At 31.4% G+C, this 18,781-nt stretch overlaps 1 protein-coding gene across 4 annotated transcripts in view; it reads left to right on the top strand.

Annotated features, from left to right (window-relative positions):
- The window catches only part of LOC126746511 (neurexin-1), a 336,936-nt gene that overhangs the window by 291,987 nt on the left and 26,168 nt on the right, over positions 1-18,781 (top strand). For all 4 annotated transcript variants that reach the window (XR_007663913.1, XM_050454829.1, XM_050454818.1 and 1 more), the window contains 5 exons: positions 5,791-5,910; positions 6,257-6,435; positions 6,585-6,756; positions 8,687-8,922; positions 16,797-17,094. Coding sequence is in view for 3 of the 4 variants with exons in the window: in XM_050454829.1 (XP_050310786.1) it covers positions 5,791-5,910; positions 6,257-6,435; positions 6,585-6,756; positions 8,687-8,922; positions 16,797-17,094 (1,005 nt within the window). In the remaining variant the exon portion in view is untranslated. The remainder of the gene's footprint in view (positions 1-5,790; positions 5,911-6,256; positions 6,436-6,584; positions 6,757-8,686; positions 8,923-16,796; positions 17,095-18,781) is intronic.

Raw genomic sequence — 18,781 nt, forward strand, 5'->3', positions numbered from 1 at the left:
ATAAGCCGGCGACCATATCACCGAAGCATATTCCAATCGCGATCGTACATATGCAAAATATAATGTTTTTATGGCATCCGGATTTCTGAAATCCTTAGTGCTTCTATAAATAAATCCATATGATTTTGACGCTTCTGAGACTACTGTGTCAATATGGTATGAGAAAGATAGTTTGGTATCAAAGTACACTCCCAAGTCTTTAAAAGAATTTGTGCGTATTAATGTAGTCGAATTTAAAGCGTAGTTAAATAATAACGGTTTTAATTTGTTGGTATATGTCATAACATTACATTTAGAAACATTCAACTTTAGACCATTTTCTACACACCAAGCATTTACCAAGTCAAGATTATACTGCAATCTATGACAATCTGCGAGATTTCTTATTTTATTATATAACTTGATATCGTCTGCATAAAGTAAAAAATCGTAATCTAATTTATCACCAATATCGTTAATAAAATAGTTAAACAGTAGCGGTCCAAGCACAGATCCCTGCGGGACACCAGAAACTACATTATAGGAGCTTGACCTTTCGCCGTATGACTCCACGTACTGACTTCTACCACATATATATGAGCGAAACAATTGAAGAGAGACAGCTGAAAATCCAAAATTACTAAGCTTATCAACAATTAAACTATGATTCAATTGATCGAAAGCCTTGCTAAAATCCAGGTATATAACATCCATCTGTTCCCCATTATCAACTGCCTCAGCAATATTCTGAGTTATAAGCAAAAGGTTTGTGCTCGTAGACCTTCCTTTAAAAAATCCGTGCTGTTGGGGAATGATAATATTTTTGGTTAACGGAAAAACTCTATCGTGAATTAAAAATTCAAAAACTTTACAAAAATTGCAAATTATAGATATAGGCCTATAATTACATATATCGGACATATAAAGACCTTAAACTGATGCTCCACAGAAACCGTAGCTTCCATAAATGACCAATCAGTCTTTGAAAAGGCATCATATAAATTAGGAAAATTAGCTTTTTTAAAGTTAAATGCATTTTGTAGGTTAAAAAGTGTCTTACGCTTAAAATTCATAGAGTGGCAATATTTTAACGAAATATCAAGAGCAGGATGGTGAGTATCTTCGGTTAACAACGGATCCAAAGATTTTTCCACTATGCAATTTTCATTATTGTTTATGACCAAATCAAGAATTCTGTTATTTGAATTTTGTATAGAGTTGCTTTGATTGCAATTAAGAAAAGTTATAAAGTTTTGCAGTATTAAAATATGCTTACAGTATATAAATATATTATATATTCACTGAGTTGCTGATAAAGGCCAATAAACATGTGATCATGTGGAATAGCACAAGTCGGGAATATTTCTTCGTAAATAGGCCTTGCTTCGTAGGCATTGCCGATCGCAGTACAAGATACAAAATGCATATCAAACATTTCTCTGTTTCCGTAATTCATTTGAAATGTTAAAAACTGTAAAGTACAGAAAAGTTTCTGTGAACTTTAATACAGGTATGGGTTACCTACTAGCATTTAACAAACGAATATTTTACTCACTGGGAACGATTACAAAAATGCAATAATATTAATACCAAAAACTTGAAGGTTGAGGATATTTAAATTTTGACAAATCGACTTTTTTTCTTGAATTCTTTATGATGTACGAGCAATGCATAGATATGTTTTTCTTTGACAACAAAAATTAAATGAAGGTTTCTATATTTTTTTAAAGATTACTTTTTATTTATGTTTATTATTTTATTATTTTCGGCATTTTATAAGCATTTTCGGACATAGGTTTATAGGAAGTTTTTTCAATATTTTGATCCAAAGAATATGCCCTTAAATTTTCATGCAATATTAATGACTCACCCTGTATAAATATACATACAAGAGTTACAGCAAATACCAAAGTCATACATAGACCATATTTTTGTTAAAGCTCAAACAACTACAAACAAAGCTAAAGCCAATTTAAAGCTATTTTCTGCAGTTGTTAATAATAATACAACCTGCAATAAAATCCTAGAAAATCCGCAGTTCTTTGAAAATACTAAGGTAAATTTTGACCATTTAAAATACGAAAATTTAATCAGTTAAGACTCTTAGATTTCTGTTTTGACAAATAATAATGCAATCCCAACTTGGAACGTAATTTTTAAACTTTTATTGAAATATTTGAGAACAACAAATGTAATAAAGATTAAAAAATATATTAAAATCAAACCTTGGACTATTATTGCTATTATTAATTTTTTATAACGCCGTGACCAAATAAAGAAAAACATAATTCAAAACAGTAATATTATACAGACCCACAAGGAATATAGGATTAACCTAAAAAGAACTATAAATGAAGACAAAGTCAGACATTATTGCGATATGCAAAAAAAAAATAGTATAACCAACAGAAATAAAAATTAAAACACTGATATTAACATATTACTTTATTATAACAGTGACAATAATAAACTATTTTAATAATTACAAAGCAGATAGCAAATCGCTCTCCTATTATTTCATCAAAAAGAAGATAAAAAAAACAGTTTAGTGATAGATATAAAAAACTGTATACATGCTCCTTGTTTGAGTTCCTTATACATATCTGCAACATAAAAGGAAAATAACAGAGGTGAACTGACTGAGTTCTGTAGTACCCCACAAGAGACCGCCTAAAGCTTTAAGTACCTCGTGATATTTGCTCTTCTGGTAATGGTTAAAAAATTCTACAGTGCTTATTGAAAGGCCAAAACACTGCATTTTCGCTAATAATCAATTATGTTCGTGTCAAAGACCTAACAAGATCGTGTTAAATGCCTTACAAGATTTCTGTTCCTCGCTGGAGAGAACATCATTTAATATTTCTGCAAGGCCGTTATTTGTGCTGCATCCTGGGTGAAAACCTGACTGGCATAATGGTAGAATTTTATGGACTTCTACAAAGTGGCCAAAATCATAACATATGTTTTTTTTTCAATTATTTTTCACATAGCAGGTAAAATGTTGATTGGTCTTAGATCCTTTAGTTTTAGGGGGTTTGAAACGTTTGAAATTGGTTTGATTATGGCTCATTTACAAATTGTGGGATAGCTGTTATCAACTATACATAAATTTATAATGTTTAGCAGCGGATTTAAACAAAAAGGCAAGTACAACTTTAAATCTCTCATAGAAATGCCATCCGTGCCGGTTGCGTGAGAGTTAAAAATAATTTTACTTATGGTGCTCAAGTCTAAAAGAGGAATGCTAAAGGTCTCATTTGTAAATCTACTGTTGTTATAAAAAATTATTAGCCTTAAGGTACACAGTAGGCAAGGTTGTAGTTGTTGTTCGAATAGATAATTTTTGTCACGTGTTAGTTTTAGCTTACAAGCAGTTACCCTGAATTCTTTTTCTCTTTGATCCAATCACAGTGGCTTCGAAAATTGTTGAGTCTTTGCTAGTATTATTACTACTAGACTAGTACTAAACTTGTAAAAGCACATATACAATATTGATCCGCTTGTACACTTTATAAACATTTTTTAACAGTTTTCATAAACACTTTTTAACAGTTTTCAGGGAACTTCTATAAATCTATCCAGAAATCTCGAAGTAAAACTGATATTGGCAGCTTTCGATCAACAAGCCTAATATTTTGCCAAATTATTTGAGAAATTTCTTAAAAACAGACTATATAATTTTTTCATTACAAATTTTTAAATAATAATCACTTGGGTTCCAAAGAGGAAATCCTTTTAATTTCTGGCCAATATATTTTTTATCCGCCATGCCAAAAATCACAGAGAAACTGTTTAAAGTTCGTATGCCATCTTTTATCAATACAAATAACATTATCAGTAAGTGTTAGTTCGTTTTCCGCGAGAATACCAATACACATGATTCTGTGTACCATCTTCTTCAGGACTTGGACTCTCATATCAATGGCGGGAGAGTTTCGACGGCAGTTTTTTGTGATCTTTCAAAAGCTTTTGACTGTGTTCATAATTTTGCTGTGGAATTTTCACTTCTCGTTTTTAGAAGCGTTTCTCATTTTTTTATTCATTCCTACTTTTATTACTTTGTATTTAAATTTGTCACGCACAAGTTTATATTTTACTTATTAGCACAAGTTACACTATATTTTGACTTTTTGACTCTATTAAATCTGACCTGGATAGAGACAAATAATATTTGAGTATCTTTTTAGACCTTGCAAAGGCTTTTGACATGGTGCCTCATAAAAAACTGCTAGACGTGCTTGAGCACTACGGATTAGGCTATTTGAAAACATAACAGGTTGGAATAAATAACTATGATAAATAATCTTGAGTGACTACTGATCTGTGACACTGTTTTGGGTCCGCTTCTGTTATATAGCAACAGAATTCAGAAACACATAACACACTTCCTCTATTTTTATTGCCGGCAAAACTTTCACCTGACTCGGCATGACTGTAAATCGCCAACGTCCTATTCCAGTCAGATTGCAGTCTTTTCCTTATCTTTTGGATGCATTTTTACACGGCAGTATCCACTTTTTAAATCCAGCATTTAAAACCATTGTGAACCTGATGAGAATGTCCACGGTGTCTTTTTCTTAATTTTTTTTCTTCTTCGGTCGATTTAATTGTCTTTAATAAATCTTCCTGTTTCTGATCTCATTAAGCTCTTTCGTCTGTTTTCGGTATCGTTCTTCTTGTTCTTCTCTCTGTTTGCGACTTCGTTCCTTTTATTCTCTTTCTGTTTATGGTCTCGTTCTTCTCGTTTTTCTCCGTTTGCAGTCTCGTTCCTTATGTTCTACTCTCTACCCTCTTGTTAATAACAGTACAACAGGTTAAACTTTGTTAAACTTGGTAAACTTCTTTAATAGCAGACTTCTTGTTAAAGGCATCCACTAAAATTGGTCTCCCGATATCCTTTACCTCTGACCCCAGTTGTAACGGAATTCAAAAACACACTCCTTCTGGAACACAATTGCTTCAGAAATACACTTTTATGTTAGGAATGGACTCTTCTTTTATTGATAACGTCAAAACTGACTCGCATTGCCTTTCGTTTAATTGCTTCTAAGGTAAAAAAATAAAACTAGTTAAAAGTGTCACGGAGCGCGGTTCCTTTTAAAATACATTATTTATAGAAAGGATGGCAACAAAACATTTATTAGGAGCTTTAAGTTCTAAAGTTTACAATTCCTTGTCAATTAATATAAGAAATATCGCTAAATATATCATACATTCAGCAAAAAATGTAAGCCACGTAGTTACATCTACAAAACCTATCAATGTAATTCTCTCATTCCGCTAATGTAATTTGCAGATTCTGTCCTACTGAATAATTTTTCATTAAGCTTGAGATCTGTTTATTTTAGTACATGCAGGCTTTAAAAGAAATAAAATTATTTTAGTTCATTATATTATACATTTTGTTTACACTAATTTAAATCTCTTCAATTTTGCACATACACATTGGTTGTGCATCTAGGTGCAATAATTTATTAAAATGGCTCAAATTGTAAGAAGTTTGATTATTGTATTTTACAGCTAACATTGTCAAGAATCTTAAAATAAATAAATGAATTAAAATAAAAATTTTAGGCAACTCATTGGGCGATTGTCTTTTTTGATCCAGTTTAGGCAATTAAAATAACCAATTTTAAAGGCAATTAAAAAAATCTAAACTTTTTTTATTATGTCCGGTTCGACCGGAAATTACCACAACATTTGATTTTTAAATGTCACCCAAGCATTCGTTAGCTTGAGTTGGTCTGCATATTTGTTATGAATATCGTGTATTGACAATAAATAAATAAATAAAAGTTAATTTTTTTTCAGGGCAATCAGCCAAATGTAGTCACAATGTTTGCGCGAACGGTGGGGTATGCGTACAACAATGGAACTCGTACACTTGCGATTGCGATCTGACGTCATTTACCGGCCCTACATGCACTGACGGTAACTAAATTGAAAGTTATATAGTTTAAGAGCTTGAAAAGTAGGGTGTCAAAAAAGGGTATTTTTTTGTTTTATTGTATTTTTATTAAATTTGGACGTTTACAGACATTTTTTGATGTAAAGTTTCCTCTTTAGTTTTGACTTTTAAATATTGTTCTGATGGGCTAATAATAATAAAATCTCATATTTCATACACATCACATTTTTATACCAAGGATATTTAAGTGCCTATTTTTGAAACACAATTCTGATTACACAGAATATTTTACAACCTGAAATACGGAGGATTTTCTTATGCACATACTATGTGCAGTAAACAGCATGTTAATAAAAAATTATTATTTAGAGTCGGTTTCATACGAATTCGGTCCGAATCCAGGAATAATAACGTACACATTCTCGGAGGACAACCGACCAGAAATGCAAGAGGACTCGATCGCTCTCGGATTCATCACCACCAAATCGGACGCAGTTCTCTTGAAAATTATCAGCGGCACCTCCAGCGATTACATTGAGATTCACATTGTAAGTGTTCGTATTAAAATTTAATTTATTTATTTGCTGCCTTAATAAGGCAATTTCTTCGAATAAAATTACTGTATTGCATTAGAGACTTCACTTAACTTGTCAGCTTATATTGTTTTCCGCGTCCAAAACGTTTTTCGTCTTTGTAGTTGGAAGGCAACGTATTCGCCGTATATAACCTGGGCACGAACGATCATCCCTTGGGCGAAATCTCCGTAAAAGTAAACGACAACCAGTACCACGTGGTCAAATTTCACCGTCAAGGATACAATTCGACGTTACAAGTGGACGATTATAACGTACAGTCCAGCTTCCCAAGTGGTAAGTACGACACACATAAAATCCAAATCAAAATAACTGTGATCTGCTAAAGGACCTAAAAACAGAACTAAGGCACTTATACCCTCAAAATCTCAAGAAAGCAAAATCAGATACCTATGATAACTACCTCAAAATTACAAGTCAAAGGCTGTCCGGGATTTAGTAGGTGTAAACTCTAAACCAACAATATTTTAAAAAGTTAAAAACAGACAGAAACACAATTATCTCCCGAAGATTTTAATACTTTTTTTTACTGAAATTGGATCCAAGATTTTAAACAGCCTATCCTTGTCTCAGGGAACTGCTGAAGAGTAATGTATTCAACATATATCTAACTTAAATTTGCCTGATACACATTTTTATGTTTAAGGAAATAGCTATTGTTGATTGTTGAACTACGGGACCTCATTAAATCTTTAAAGAACAAAAATAGTCGGGACTTTTATGGAATGAATGCCCCACTAATTAAACATATTCTCTCTTGAGTCTTCTTTAGTCAAACCTTTTAACATATGTATTAAAGAATTAATTTATACCAGTGTGATCAAAATTTCCAGAGTTATACCTGTATAGAAGAAAGGACCTTGCATGACCTAACCAATTATCCACCCATATTACTTGTGCCCAACTTTTCAAAAATATTTGAAAAAGTTTTAAAATCTAGAATAACAGATTACTTTGAATTTAATAATCTTTTTAGTACTAAGCAGTTTGGGTTTAGAAATGCAAAATCTACTACACTGGCAATTAATCAATTGATAGATCTAATAAATGATGGCATGAAAAATAGTGAGTTTACTGGGCTCACTTTTTGTGATTTAACTCTTACTATGAAACCAAAGTACTATACATTTTCGGACTCTAGCGTTAAATTAATGGAATCAAATCTCTCTAGTATATCTCAAATAGTGAGTTGCAATGGTCTACAATTAGGTTTCAATCACTCGGATTATCGGGTCCCTCAAGGATCGGTGCTAGGACCATTGCTCTTTCTGATCTATATCAATAAGCTTGAGAGTAGTAATCCAGGTACTGATCTGCAGATGAGCCTGGTGATGCAGTTGAGGGTTGCTGTTTGGTTTTGTGCTAATCAATTAAGCATGAATCCTAATAAAAATAAAAATTCTGTTTGTGACTACTCGTAATTTGAATTTTAATTGCAGGATTTTGCAAATGAGCAAGTTACTTCTCTGGGCATTAAAATTGATTCGAAACTTATCTGGGGTGCACATGTTGATTACTTATGTCCGAAGGTAGCTTCTGGTGTTTTTGCTCTTCGAAACTTAGTCCATAGGGTATCTACTAAGGCTGCTTTATCAGCCTATTTTGCATATGTTTATTCAAGAATATCATATGGAATTTTTGTCTGGGGTCATGCAATTGATGCAAGCATTTTCTCCCTTTAAAGAGAGGCGATAAAAATTCTTTTAAATCTAAATTATAGGGCGGACTGTAGAGCACATTCTTCTAAGCTTAACATTTTGACTGTTCCTAGCCTATATATAGTCGCATGTTAAAATGCACATTAATAACTATGAAACTTTCGAAGACATACATACACATTTAATAGATCGCATTAAAATTGGTCCTTCCTTCTATGGGCCACTGTTCTACAATAAATTGCCACTTCACATTAAAATGTTCCCTCTTAACGAGTTTAGAAGAAACTTAAAGCAGTACCTTGTATCTAAAAGTTTTTTTTAGTATAAATGAATGTCTAAATCATAGTTTTATACATCTTGCGAAATAATCGGTAATATTGATTGTTTAAGGCTCTAATATTGCCTTGTGTAAACTCCGTTATGTAGTATTAACACCAATAAACATCTTATCTTATCTTAAACATATATTATACTTTAGGTCTCGGTCTGGAGTAATTTGGCCCTGAAGATTTATTTCTAAGAGAAAACTATAATTTTTTTTATTCCAGGTAACCAACTACAAGTGTTCAACACCCAATCCCAGATCCAGATTGGTGGTAAATGGAGCCGAGGAAAAAAACGAATCGACCGCCCGTTCTCCGGGATAATTTCGGGAGTCGTGGTGAACTCCCTGAGGGTGTTGGACTTGGTGGCGGAAAAAGACGTGCGAGCGTCCATTCGCGGGGACGTCGCCCTCGTCCAGGGAATTCTGGATCGGCAAGACCTCCTGACCAAGATGCAACAGGTGAGGCCATTCTGATCCCGTTCTCTTAAATTTATTTTTAATTTTTTTATTTATTTGTTTTTATTTTTCACTCTAAGGCGAATGTTTTCAGGCAAAAGGTATGCGTGCCTGCGATAGTTTGTAGAATGCAGATTATTTAGCGCTAATATCAATTTAGATCTATAGAATAATGTATTGATATAATAGATGATTTGACATAAATATCTTAAAAAAAAATCATCCTATATGTTTTTATACCTAAAATATTATAAAAACAGAGAAGAGTCCCTTAGATAAAAATACATATCTACGCCAATGGATTTGAAGTCAAAATTGTAACCAAGCTAAGAAACAATATAAAGCGTTTCATATTGTAAAGTTTATTGCCTCTAAATTAACCAGATTTGCTGAATGTTGCGTTTGATATCAGAATTTCATCCTGTTTATACTTTTTATGTTTTCAATAATATGTAATGTTTTCAGTAATAATAGTTATGTTTTCAATAATAGGACAACCGCTATATTATATTATTTCTTAAGTTAATTTAGCTTTTGATGTGAGCCCCAGTTCAGCCTTATTTTGAATCAAAAATGTTGATTTTTTTTGGAAATGATACATCCTGTATACTAATGTTTAGTTATTTTTTTATACAGTGTATTTACTTAAGTTGGCAACATATGGACAACTGCTTGTTTATTAGTTTTAGGAAAAAAACTTATTATTTACATAAAGTTCTGGATGGTCCAAAACCTAAAATGCAATAATCAAATATCAAATTTTATTAGTCGTTTATGAGGTTTGTCAATAATGAAATTTTGCTCAAGAATAAACTACCTTTATTTTTACTTTACATTTTTTTCCTATTTACAATGAAAATGCAAATGTAAGTGTCTTTACGTGGAACTTAGAATGCACTGACAAATGATTTGTTTATATCAAGAAATATTTGACAGTGAGGTTAAAAACATCAGTTGTGTTTAGTTATTTGAGCGAAATTGTTTATAAAATGTTGTAGAAATGAAACAACATTAAGCACTAAAGATAAAATTGACATTGTGCTAATTGTGGGAGACAATTAATTATAAAAGGTATCGAGAAGATTTAGAGGTTTTTAATAACCGACTGTGGCTCAGTAAGAAAAATATGAAAAAAATTTAAAACTTTTGAGATGTAAGTAATAAATTTACCAAGAAACGTCAATAATGGGTTGTCAATGATAACATGGAACTTAAAATAATGCTCTCAATAATCGAACATTCTAAAAAAATTTTGCGAACAAGGGCAACTTCCATATCATAACCTATTAACAAACATACAATTAAAAAAATGGTAAAAATAACAAATTTCACCCAAACAAGCCTCAACCTGTTCATATATTAAGATCAGGAGATAGACGCTTTGAATTCTGCCGTGATATTCAATGAATATTAGAAGATAACCCATTTATGGGATGACAATTTTTTCGGATAAAGCAACATTGCCATCAAATGGAACAATACTCTTTCCGAAATTGCCCTTCGTGGAGTGATACGAATCCAAATTTTAACATCACAACAAACAAAACTCGCGACCAGTATGCAATAAAAACAAATATATGGTGCGGAATTTACCGAATTTACCGAAATAAAACAGTTTCACCCTTTTTTTACATAAATGTTTGAATGCGAACCATCATTTTTTAGAGATTAATAATAATAATATTAATCATATTATAAATCATTATTAACCTACATGTATACAAAACAAAATGAACTAATAAGTTTAAATTATTAATTATTAGGAATTTTGTTCCTGAATAGCATACCACTTTAAACAAAAGCTTAACAATTGATATGAATAAAAATTAAAAAATGATATGAAAAAATTTTAAAAAGAAAAAAAAGAGTATCTTAGTATTAACTAAAAAAAATTAACAAAAATAAAATCAAAGTGCGTATTTTCCTATTTCCTTTAACTTTGTGGGCCAACCTGTAAAAAATTACTTGGTAAATATAAAAGTTGTAGGGTTTGACTTAGAGTTAAATATACAGGGTGTTGTAAAAAGACTAAAACAAAATAAAAGAGGCATGTGTTGGTCACAATGGGACACTATGTATTTTATATTTTTAAATGAATTTACTATTAATTTTAAAAATATATCCATTATGAACATTTGGTTCAGCCATTATTTCTGTTTTAACGTTAGAAACTGTTTAAAGTATAGTTTTGCAAAATCATTATTTTAAAAAAAGTTCTAAAATTTCGGTTAAATTAGAAAAAGGTTGGCAATTTTGATGCTCATTTTAAATTCTTTTACAGCGTTGCAATATTATCTGAATTTTTTATAACTTTTTTTAAAAGCATTTTTTATTCCTTTTAAAATGATGTATCTTATTCATACGTTTATCAACGTTTCGAAGTATTAATAACCATTATCAGGAATTTTTTCTTAATGCAAGACTGAACCTTTAAAGAGTGTACAATTTGTTAAGCTGTCATCAATTTATTTATTCAATAATCATCTGCTGAATAACATTTCTACTAAATGTTAAAGATCAATATTAAATGGAGGTATTTAAAAAAATAAATATTACAACAATGATCTAACTAACTTAATAACAACATTGTTTGATAAACTTGATTCTTTATTTATAAAAACCCATATGGGAAAATCCATGGGTGTTATATCAGGCGATCTTTCGGGCCAATTTATAGGACCGTTATTACCAATCCAACAATCATCTTTTGAAAACATCTTCGAAGATCCCTGAATCCCTTTTCTATCTTAATCAAAGCTTTTCAATCGATAGATCCATATTCCCCCTTGAACGATATTGAAAATATGAACGTAATATTTCGCAGTTCTCTTTATCTGTATAATCAATTTTTACACGAGTATAATAATCATAATAAAAATTATGAGAATAATTACAGAAATGAATTTCATATTATTGCTTTTCCTAAAAGCAATACATTTCTGTCAATGTATATATGATGTGTATATATATATACAGGGTGGTTGATGGTCCCTTAGACGTTTACGGAGAACGGAAAATAATTTTTTTTTGAAAATTTGGCAACATGGGTTTTAGCTGATGATCTAACGATTAAAAATATTTTTAGCGATGCAGCGTTGCCGCTTATACCAAAAAGTAGTAGCAACTTTGTTATTTTAAATGGAATACCCTGTATATTTTTTTATTTTCCGATCCGCTATCACTTTATGATTGGTTCTGTATAAGGTGTTCCTATACCTATCTTTAGTGGTTTTCGAGAAATTAATTATTTTCTTTATTTTTTGACGAAAATATAGATCCAAATAAATTTGTATTACTACGGCACTGGAACGCGCAGAACCTTGAAATTATAAACGTAATTTATGGAAGTATTGTACATTATTTTTCACTATGAAAATTTGTTCTACGTTATACAGGGTTGCTCAAAATTAGTGATTTTACCGCTAGATACAAAAATGGTAAAAAGTGCATTTTTTTAAATGGAAGACCCTGTACATATTAACATATTCTAAAAGGAAATTAAAATCCCTGTCTAAAGAGGTATTCCTATATCGAAGTAGTTCGGTTTCGGATATAAAAGCAATTTTCTGTAAAAATCGGAATATTTTGACATATTTGCTTTAGTTGGCCATGAAAGGTCATGATGAAACAATGCTATGCTATTGATGTTTGACAGTGACATTCAGTTGATTAATAGTAAATACGCAAAAAAAAAATAGTAAATAAGTAAAATAGTAAATAAGTAAAAATCAAGTGGTGTAAGATCAGGTGATCTCGCAGGCCAGTCCCATGGTCCCAAACGCCTAAACCAGCGGTCATCGAATTTCTCAAATAACTCACGTGTCACCTCCTCAGTGCAATGAGCAGGTCCCCATCCAATTGGAACCAGCAAGTGCGATAATCTTCAAGCGTTAAATTTTCCAGAAAATCTTCTACTACTGAGCGTAAAATCTGAATGTATTTATGGGAGTTTAATGACCCGTCGTAAATAAAAAAGCTATTTGATTGTCTTTTAGTAAACAAAAAACATTAAAACTAAATTTTTCTTGAAACCCCATATCCGCGTGTGGATTTTGATTAGCCCAAAAATTTTGATTTCTTCTATTAAAAATACCTTCTCTAGAAAACTTTGCTTCGTATGTCCATATTATTTTTTTTTAGAAAGTTTGGATCCTCTTGAGTGCGTGTCAGAAGTATCTCACAATATTGAATGCGACGTTGGTAATCATCCGGTTTCAGCTGATTAACTTTTGAATATTTAAAGGGATGCATATTATTGTCGTTCAGAATTCTTTGCACAGAATAATAAGTTAGGCCTAAATCATCTGCTGCACTCTGGATGGAAGCTTGTGGATATGCGTGAAAGTAGGCTAAAACATTCACGATGTTGTCCTCATCAGACGTTACAGGCTTGGGCAAACTCGTATCATTTTTAAGTTGTGAACCAAATTGTATAAAGTTATTTTGTATTCGCACAAATTTTCTTTTATCCATTTTTTGTAAATTCGGGTACATTTCATTGAACTTTCTGCATGTTCTTGCTACAATTTTGTCACATTGTCCATGAATAATAAATAGATTCATCAAAACTTCATTTGAATAACTATTTCTTTCCATTTTAATGAATTTTTAGGTCACTATTTTAAAAAAACACCCAAGCGTATTTACTATTAATCAAATAAATGTCACTGTCAAACATCAATAGCATAGCATTGTTTCATCATGACCTTTCATGGCCAACTAAAGCAAATATGTCAAAATATTCCGATTTTTACAGAAAATTGCTTTTATATCCGAAACCGCACTACTTTGATATAGGAACATAATACCTCTTTAGACAGGGATTTTAATTTCCTTTAAGAATATGTTATAATATACAGGGTGTTCCATTTAAAAAAATGCACCTTTTACCATTTTTGTATCTAGCAGTAAAATCACTAATTTTGAGCAACCCTGTATAACGTAGAACAAATTTTCATAGTGAAAAATAATGTACAATACTTCCATAAATTACGTTTATAATTTCAAGGTTTTGCGCGTTCCAGTGCCGTAGTAATACAAATTTATTTGGAGCTATGTTTTGGTCAAAAAATAAAGAAAATAATTAATTTCTCGAAAACCACTAAAGATAGGTATAGGAATACCTTATACAAAACCAATCATAAAGTGATAGCGGATCGGAAAATAAAAAATATACAGGGTATTCCATTTAAAATAACAAAGTTACTACTACTTTTTGGTATAAGCGGCAACGCTGCATCGCTAAAAATATTTTTAATCGTTACATCATCAGCTAAAACCCATGTTGCCAAATTTTCAAAAAAAAATATTTTCCGTTCTCCGTAAACGTCTAAGGTACCATCAATCATCAATCACCCTTTATGTATATGTATGTATATATATGTACATATAGATATATATATCTATATGTACATTTTGTATATCTTTTTAAGTTTTTGGCAACAAAACAATTGCAACAACATGCAGAGTTAATATACTCATCTATAATGAAAGTCAACCAGATCATCAACTTGTGATATGTTATAATGCATGTATTTTTGAAATAATAATAAGAAGGTGTATCATTTAAAAAAATTAAATACAGGTGACATTAAGATTTTTTTTCGTTTTCTTTTTAATTCTTTTTACAACACTCCGTATAGATAATTTAAAAGTTTAGATTTTAATTTAGTGCTAAACCTTAGATGCTTATTTAGAGTATTAAATAAACTAAGTCCAACGTAAGAGAAATTAGATGAATTAGAACGTTTTCTTGAAAACGTTTTTCTCCTTCAACGTCAGCAAATATGGTTCCAACAGGTTGATGCTCCATACCACACTAGGATAGAGCTAGGACAATATCTAAAAAAATGTTTTAATCGAAGAGTTCTATATACCAGTTATCAGTTTTCGGAAATATTTTGACCACCTTGCTAATCAGATCTGACGCCACCTGATTCCTTCTTATGGGGTTATTTAAAGCAAAATTTGCTCAATAAAATGCATACTATTCAGTCCTTGTCAATAACAGAATGTAAAGAAATAAAATTAAAAATAATAAAAAACAATAATAATAAATAGAGGGTTTTTTGACATGGAATCAAACCCTTGGGCGTATATCTATACGCGGGCGTATACCAATTTTAAACCTTTTATCCCCTGATGATGGACACCACTGTGTCCGAAACATGTCGGGATTTAAAAAAAAAACTGAACGTTTAATAAATAAGAGGGAGACTGCAGGATTTTCATTTTACCTTAATCTACGACTCCACTGCAAGTATGGACTATTTCTTTGCCAAAAGGTATATGTTGAAAGGGCAAGTGTTACAAGACATACATTAAATATTTGAAAGGTTATTAAGTGTCTAAGTGTTCAATAAAATTTAAGAGATGAATTCTTATTATTAATAAGTTTGTTTTGTGAAAATTTGCTCATTAGTTTCTGAATGGAACCTTTCCATTCATACTTATCATACTTAGTGACAAATTTTAAAAAAATTCCATATGTTGTCAACTTAAGTAGACACATTGTATGAAATTATGTGGCGCAATGATTAAAAATTGGAATACCATGCACAGGATATACAGGATATGTTTTAGATAACAATATCATCTCTAAAACTATAAAAGCTGGAAAACTTTTTCCTCTTCCTAGCTTTGGATGTTTCAGAAGTCGATTTTCTCAGAAACAATGAAAATTTAAAAAAATTGTCTATGAGTATTTTTACTAGGAAAACTTCCAGTCAACAAGTTCAATTATTGCACTTTTTTTCAGTAGTGCAGTCGTTTTTGAGGTATGATCATTTGTTTACTGTGCACAACTGTTATTTATTCCCTTCATCAAGAGCTCTAAAGTAAATTGTCTGAGAAACTATAAAAAATTCTCAAAGACTTTTTTAATTGAAAAACGTACATACATCTTTGATCCTGACACTTTTTTCATTAGTCCAGCCGTTTTTGGATTATGACCCATTATGTCAAAATGTATTTCTTTCTGTTATCCCAAGCTTTAGAGTAGATTTATTTAGAAACTCAAAAGATCAAAATTTGGCGAAGGAGTCAGAAAAGTTGTCGAGAAATATTTTTTAAAAGAAAAATTCCGATCTTCAACATTGATTGTTACATTTTTTTCATTAGTCCGATTGTTTTTAGGTTGCGACAATTTTCAATTTTAGTTATTACACCTTTTTTCATTAGTAGTCCGGTCGTTTTTGGGTTATGACCTTACTGTGTGCAAAATTTATTTCTTCCAATTATCCAGAGCTTCAGATTCGATTTTCTCCAAAAACTAACACAATTGAAAAACTGTCTAAAAGTTTTTAAAGTTCTTCAATTTTGCTTAATAGACTTTTTTATTAGGTCATTTTTGACTTTCAAAAATTTCCTTTATGTAAGACATCCGGTGTATTATTATCCAATTTATTAATAAAAATTATATAACGGATGTCCCATTGTATAAAAATCATAAAATATTTTAATTAGGCGAATGCATTTCATGTAAAAAAAGAACCTAACACTAATAGGAGAATACCGTACGTCCCTTTATTTTTATTTGCTCCATAAGAAAATGTTATTTTGGGACAAATTAATATTTTCCACACAAATTTTTCCTACTGTATATCATTATTTAATTGAATTAAAATATTTTATATGAAACTTTGTGGTGTAGTGAAATGTAGATTTCAGGCACAACTTTTGACTTTTTTTAGAGGCTTGATCGAAATCCAAATTGAAAAGTCCAAGTTGTGTGAAGTAATAAACAATATATCATTAAATAATGTAAACAAAATATTGAGCTTTCCGAGGTCATCCTCGAATATCTTAAAGCTTTTGAAACGCTAAAAAATTGGAAGAAATTAAGATAATATTTCAATATTAACACCCTAACGTCTTAGACTCCGGCCTCTGGATTTCCGGGACTCGAGGACGATCTGATCTTTAGTGGCGCCGGTTCCGGATGTAATGGAGACGACGAGGACGAGTGTCCCCCTCTACCGGAGATCGGCTCCGGAGACGACGACCTGATCACTCCGGTTTATGTGCCGCCCACCAAACCTCCTCCCACCGTCAAACCGAAAAACAAAAACAATTCAATTGCCGGAAACGGGAAAGATTGCGACGACGAGGATTGTGTTGATGGTTCCGGTTCCGGGGAGATCACCGAGGATCCGGTTACAAACAGTAAAACCACTGGTAAAATTAAACAATTTTTCTTACACGAAAAAAAATTCAACTACGATCAACAATAAAAGCGTTAGTTCAAGAATATTTTAGTTTAAGTATTCCTCAAGTATATCTTATTGGTACTTGTCGCTAATCGTATCATATACTTGTTAATTAAAATTATCTCTTGCTTGGGTTATGAATAATATATCTTTAAAGTCAAGAGATTGTATTTGTTACAAGTTAAAATATTAAACTAAGCCCAAAATATTGTTTGTCTTGTTTTAAGAAGGAGATGCATGTATTTTAATTATATTTATGAATTTCAAGGAAACTACTTTTTACATATATTTCTTTTTCTTATTAGAAACGCAACACATATTAAATATAAATCGATTTATATTTGCGGACAATATTAGGCAGGTTTCTCTCAATATGCATATGCATTTATTGTAACGTATTTCGGGAACATACTCCTTTCTGCAACACATTTTTCATCAATGACCTCAAAATTTGTCAAAAAACCTGTGTGCATCGGTATCCTAAATAAAATTTCACACATAAATCATTCGAAGGTTCGTGGATCATTATGGAGTCCAAAGAACATGACTATAAGCTACCAAAGTCATATTCCAATCGAGAATGCGGTCTTTTCTATATCTTCTGGATACATTTTACCTGACAGGAACCACTCTTTAGAACGAGCGTTGACAACCATTGTGAACCTGATAGTGTGTCCAGGTTGTCGTCAATTTTTGGTAGGGGATGATTGTCTTTCTTGGTAATATCATTCAGTCGGCGATAGTCTACACAAGATCTGGTAGATTTCTTACTAGTATAACTAGAAATATCCAAGGACTATGGGATGGTTCTATCAATCCTTGTGTCTTCATTTTTTGAAGCATTGAGGTAACCTTGTGTAGCTACTGGAATCCGTCGAGGTGTTTGTTTCTTTTTTAATCAGAGCATTGTCCCAGTGTTAATTCGATGCTGCACCAAATCCGTATTTCCTAGCTCATTATCGTGAGAGGAAGATACATCTTGATTTTCCTGGACATCTTAATTTACTACTCTAGTTCATGGTCAAATTGGCAAAAGATTCTTCAAAAAGATTTTGTAAATTTTTAAGGGTTAAGTTAGATAAGGCGTCAACCAAGCTTTTGAAAACTTTTTTTCTTTTATTGCCAACGTTTCGGCTTATATTAGCTTCAGGACGAATAGAAAAATCAAAGCTTCTGGTTAGATTGTGAAAAGTGGAGCATAGCTATATGTTTTAAACGATTTCATTTGGTTTATTTGTTTTTGAGGATATATAGGGTGGTCCATTTAACTTGAGACATCGCATTATCTCGAAAACTAAACATGTATCCAGAAAATGTTTCATGTGAAGTTTGAATGGTTTCCAAAGGGCCATAAAATGACGTCATTGGTTTGACCTTGAGTGGACGTCTTCAAGGTCAAATGAAGGTCAATTTTACTTTTTTGCATAGAAACCTCTATTTTTTTTTAATAGTATCTGATTTAGTGTTAAAAAAAAGTAACTTTTATCTAACACTTTTTTACATGCGACATCTCCTTTTCAAGATAATAATTCTTGAATCTTTTACGAATTTTTTCCTTGACAATGACATTTGCCCTTGTAGGTAGTATCTGATGATCTATCAAAAGGACTGAAAGTATCTTATGATAGAATTTAATTATCAACAGAATCGAAAAC

This window comes from Anthonomus grandis, chromosome 2 (genome assembly GCF_022605725.1).
Source record: "Anthonomus grandis grandis chromosome 2, icAntGran1.3, whole genome shotgun sequence".
Classification (NCBI taxonomy): Eukaryota; Metazoa; Arthropoda; class Insecta; order Coleoptera; family Curculionidae; genus Anthonomus; species Anthonomus grandis.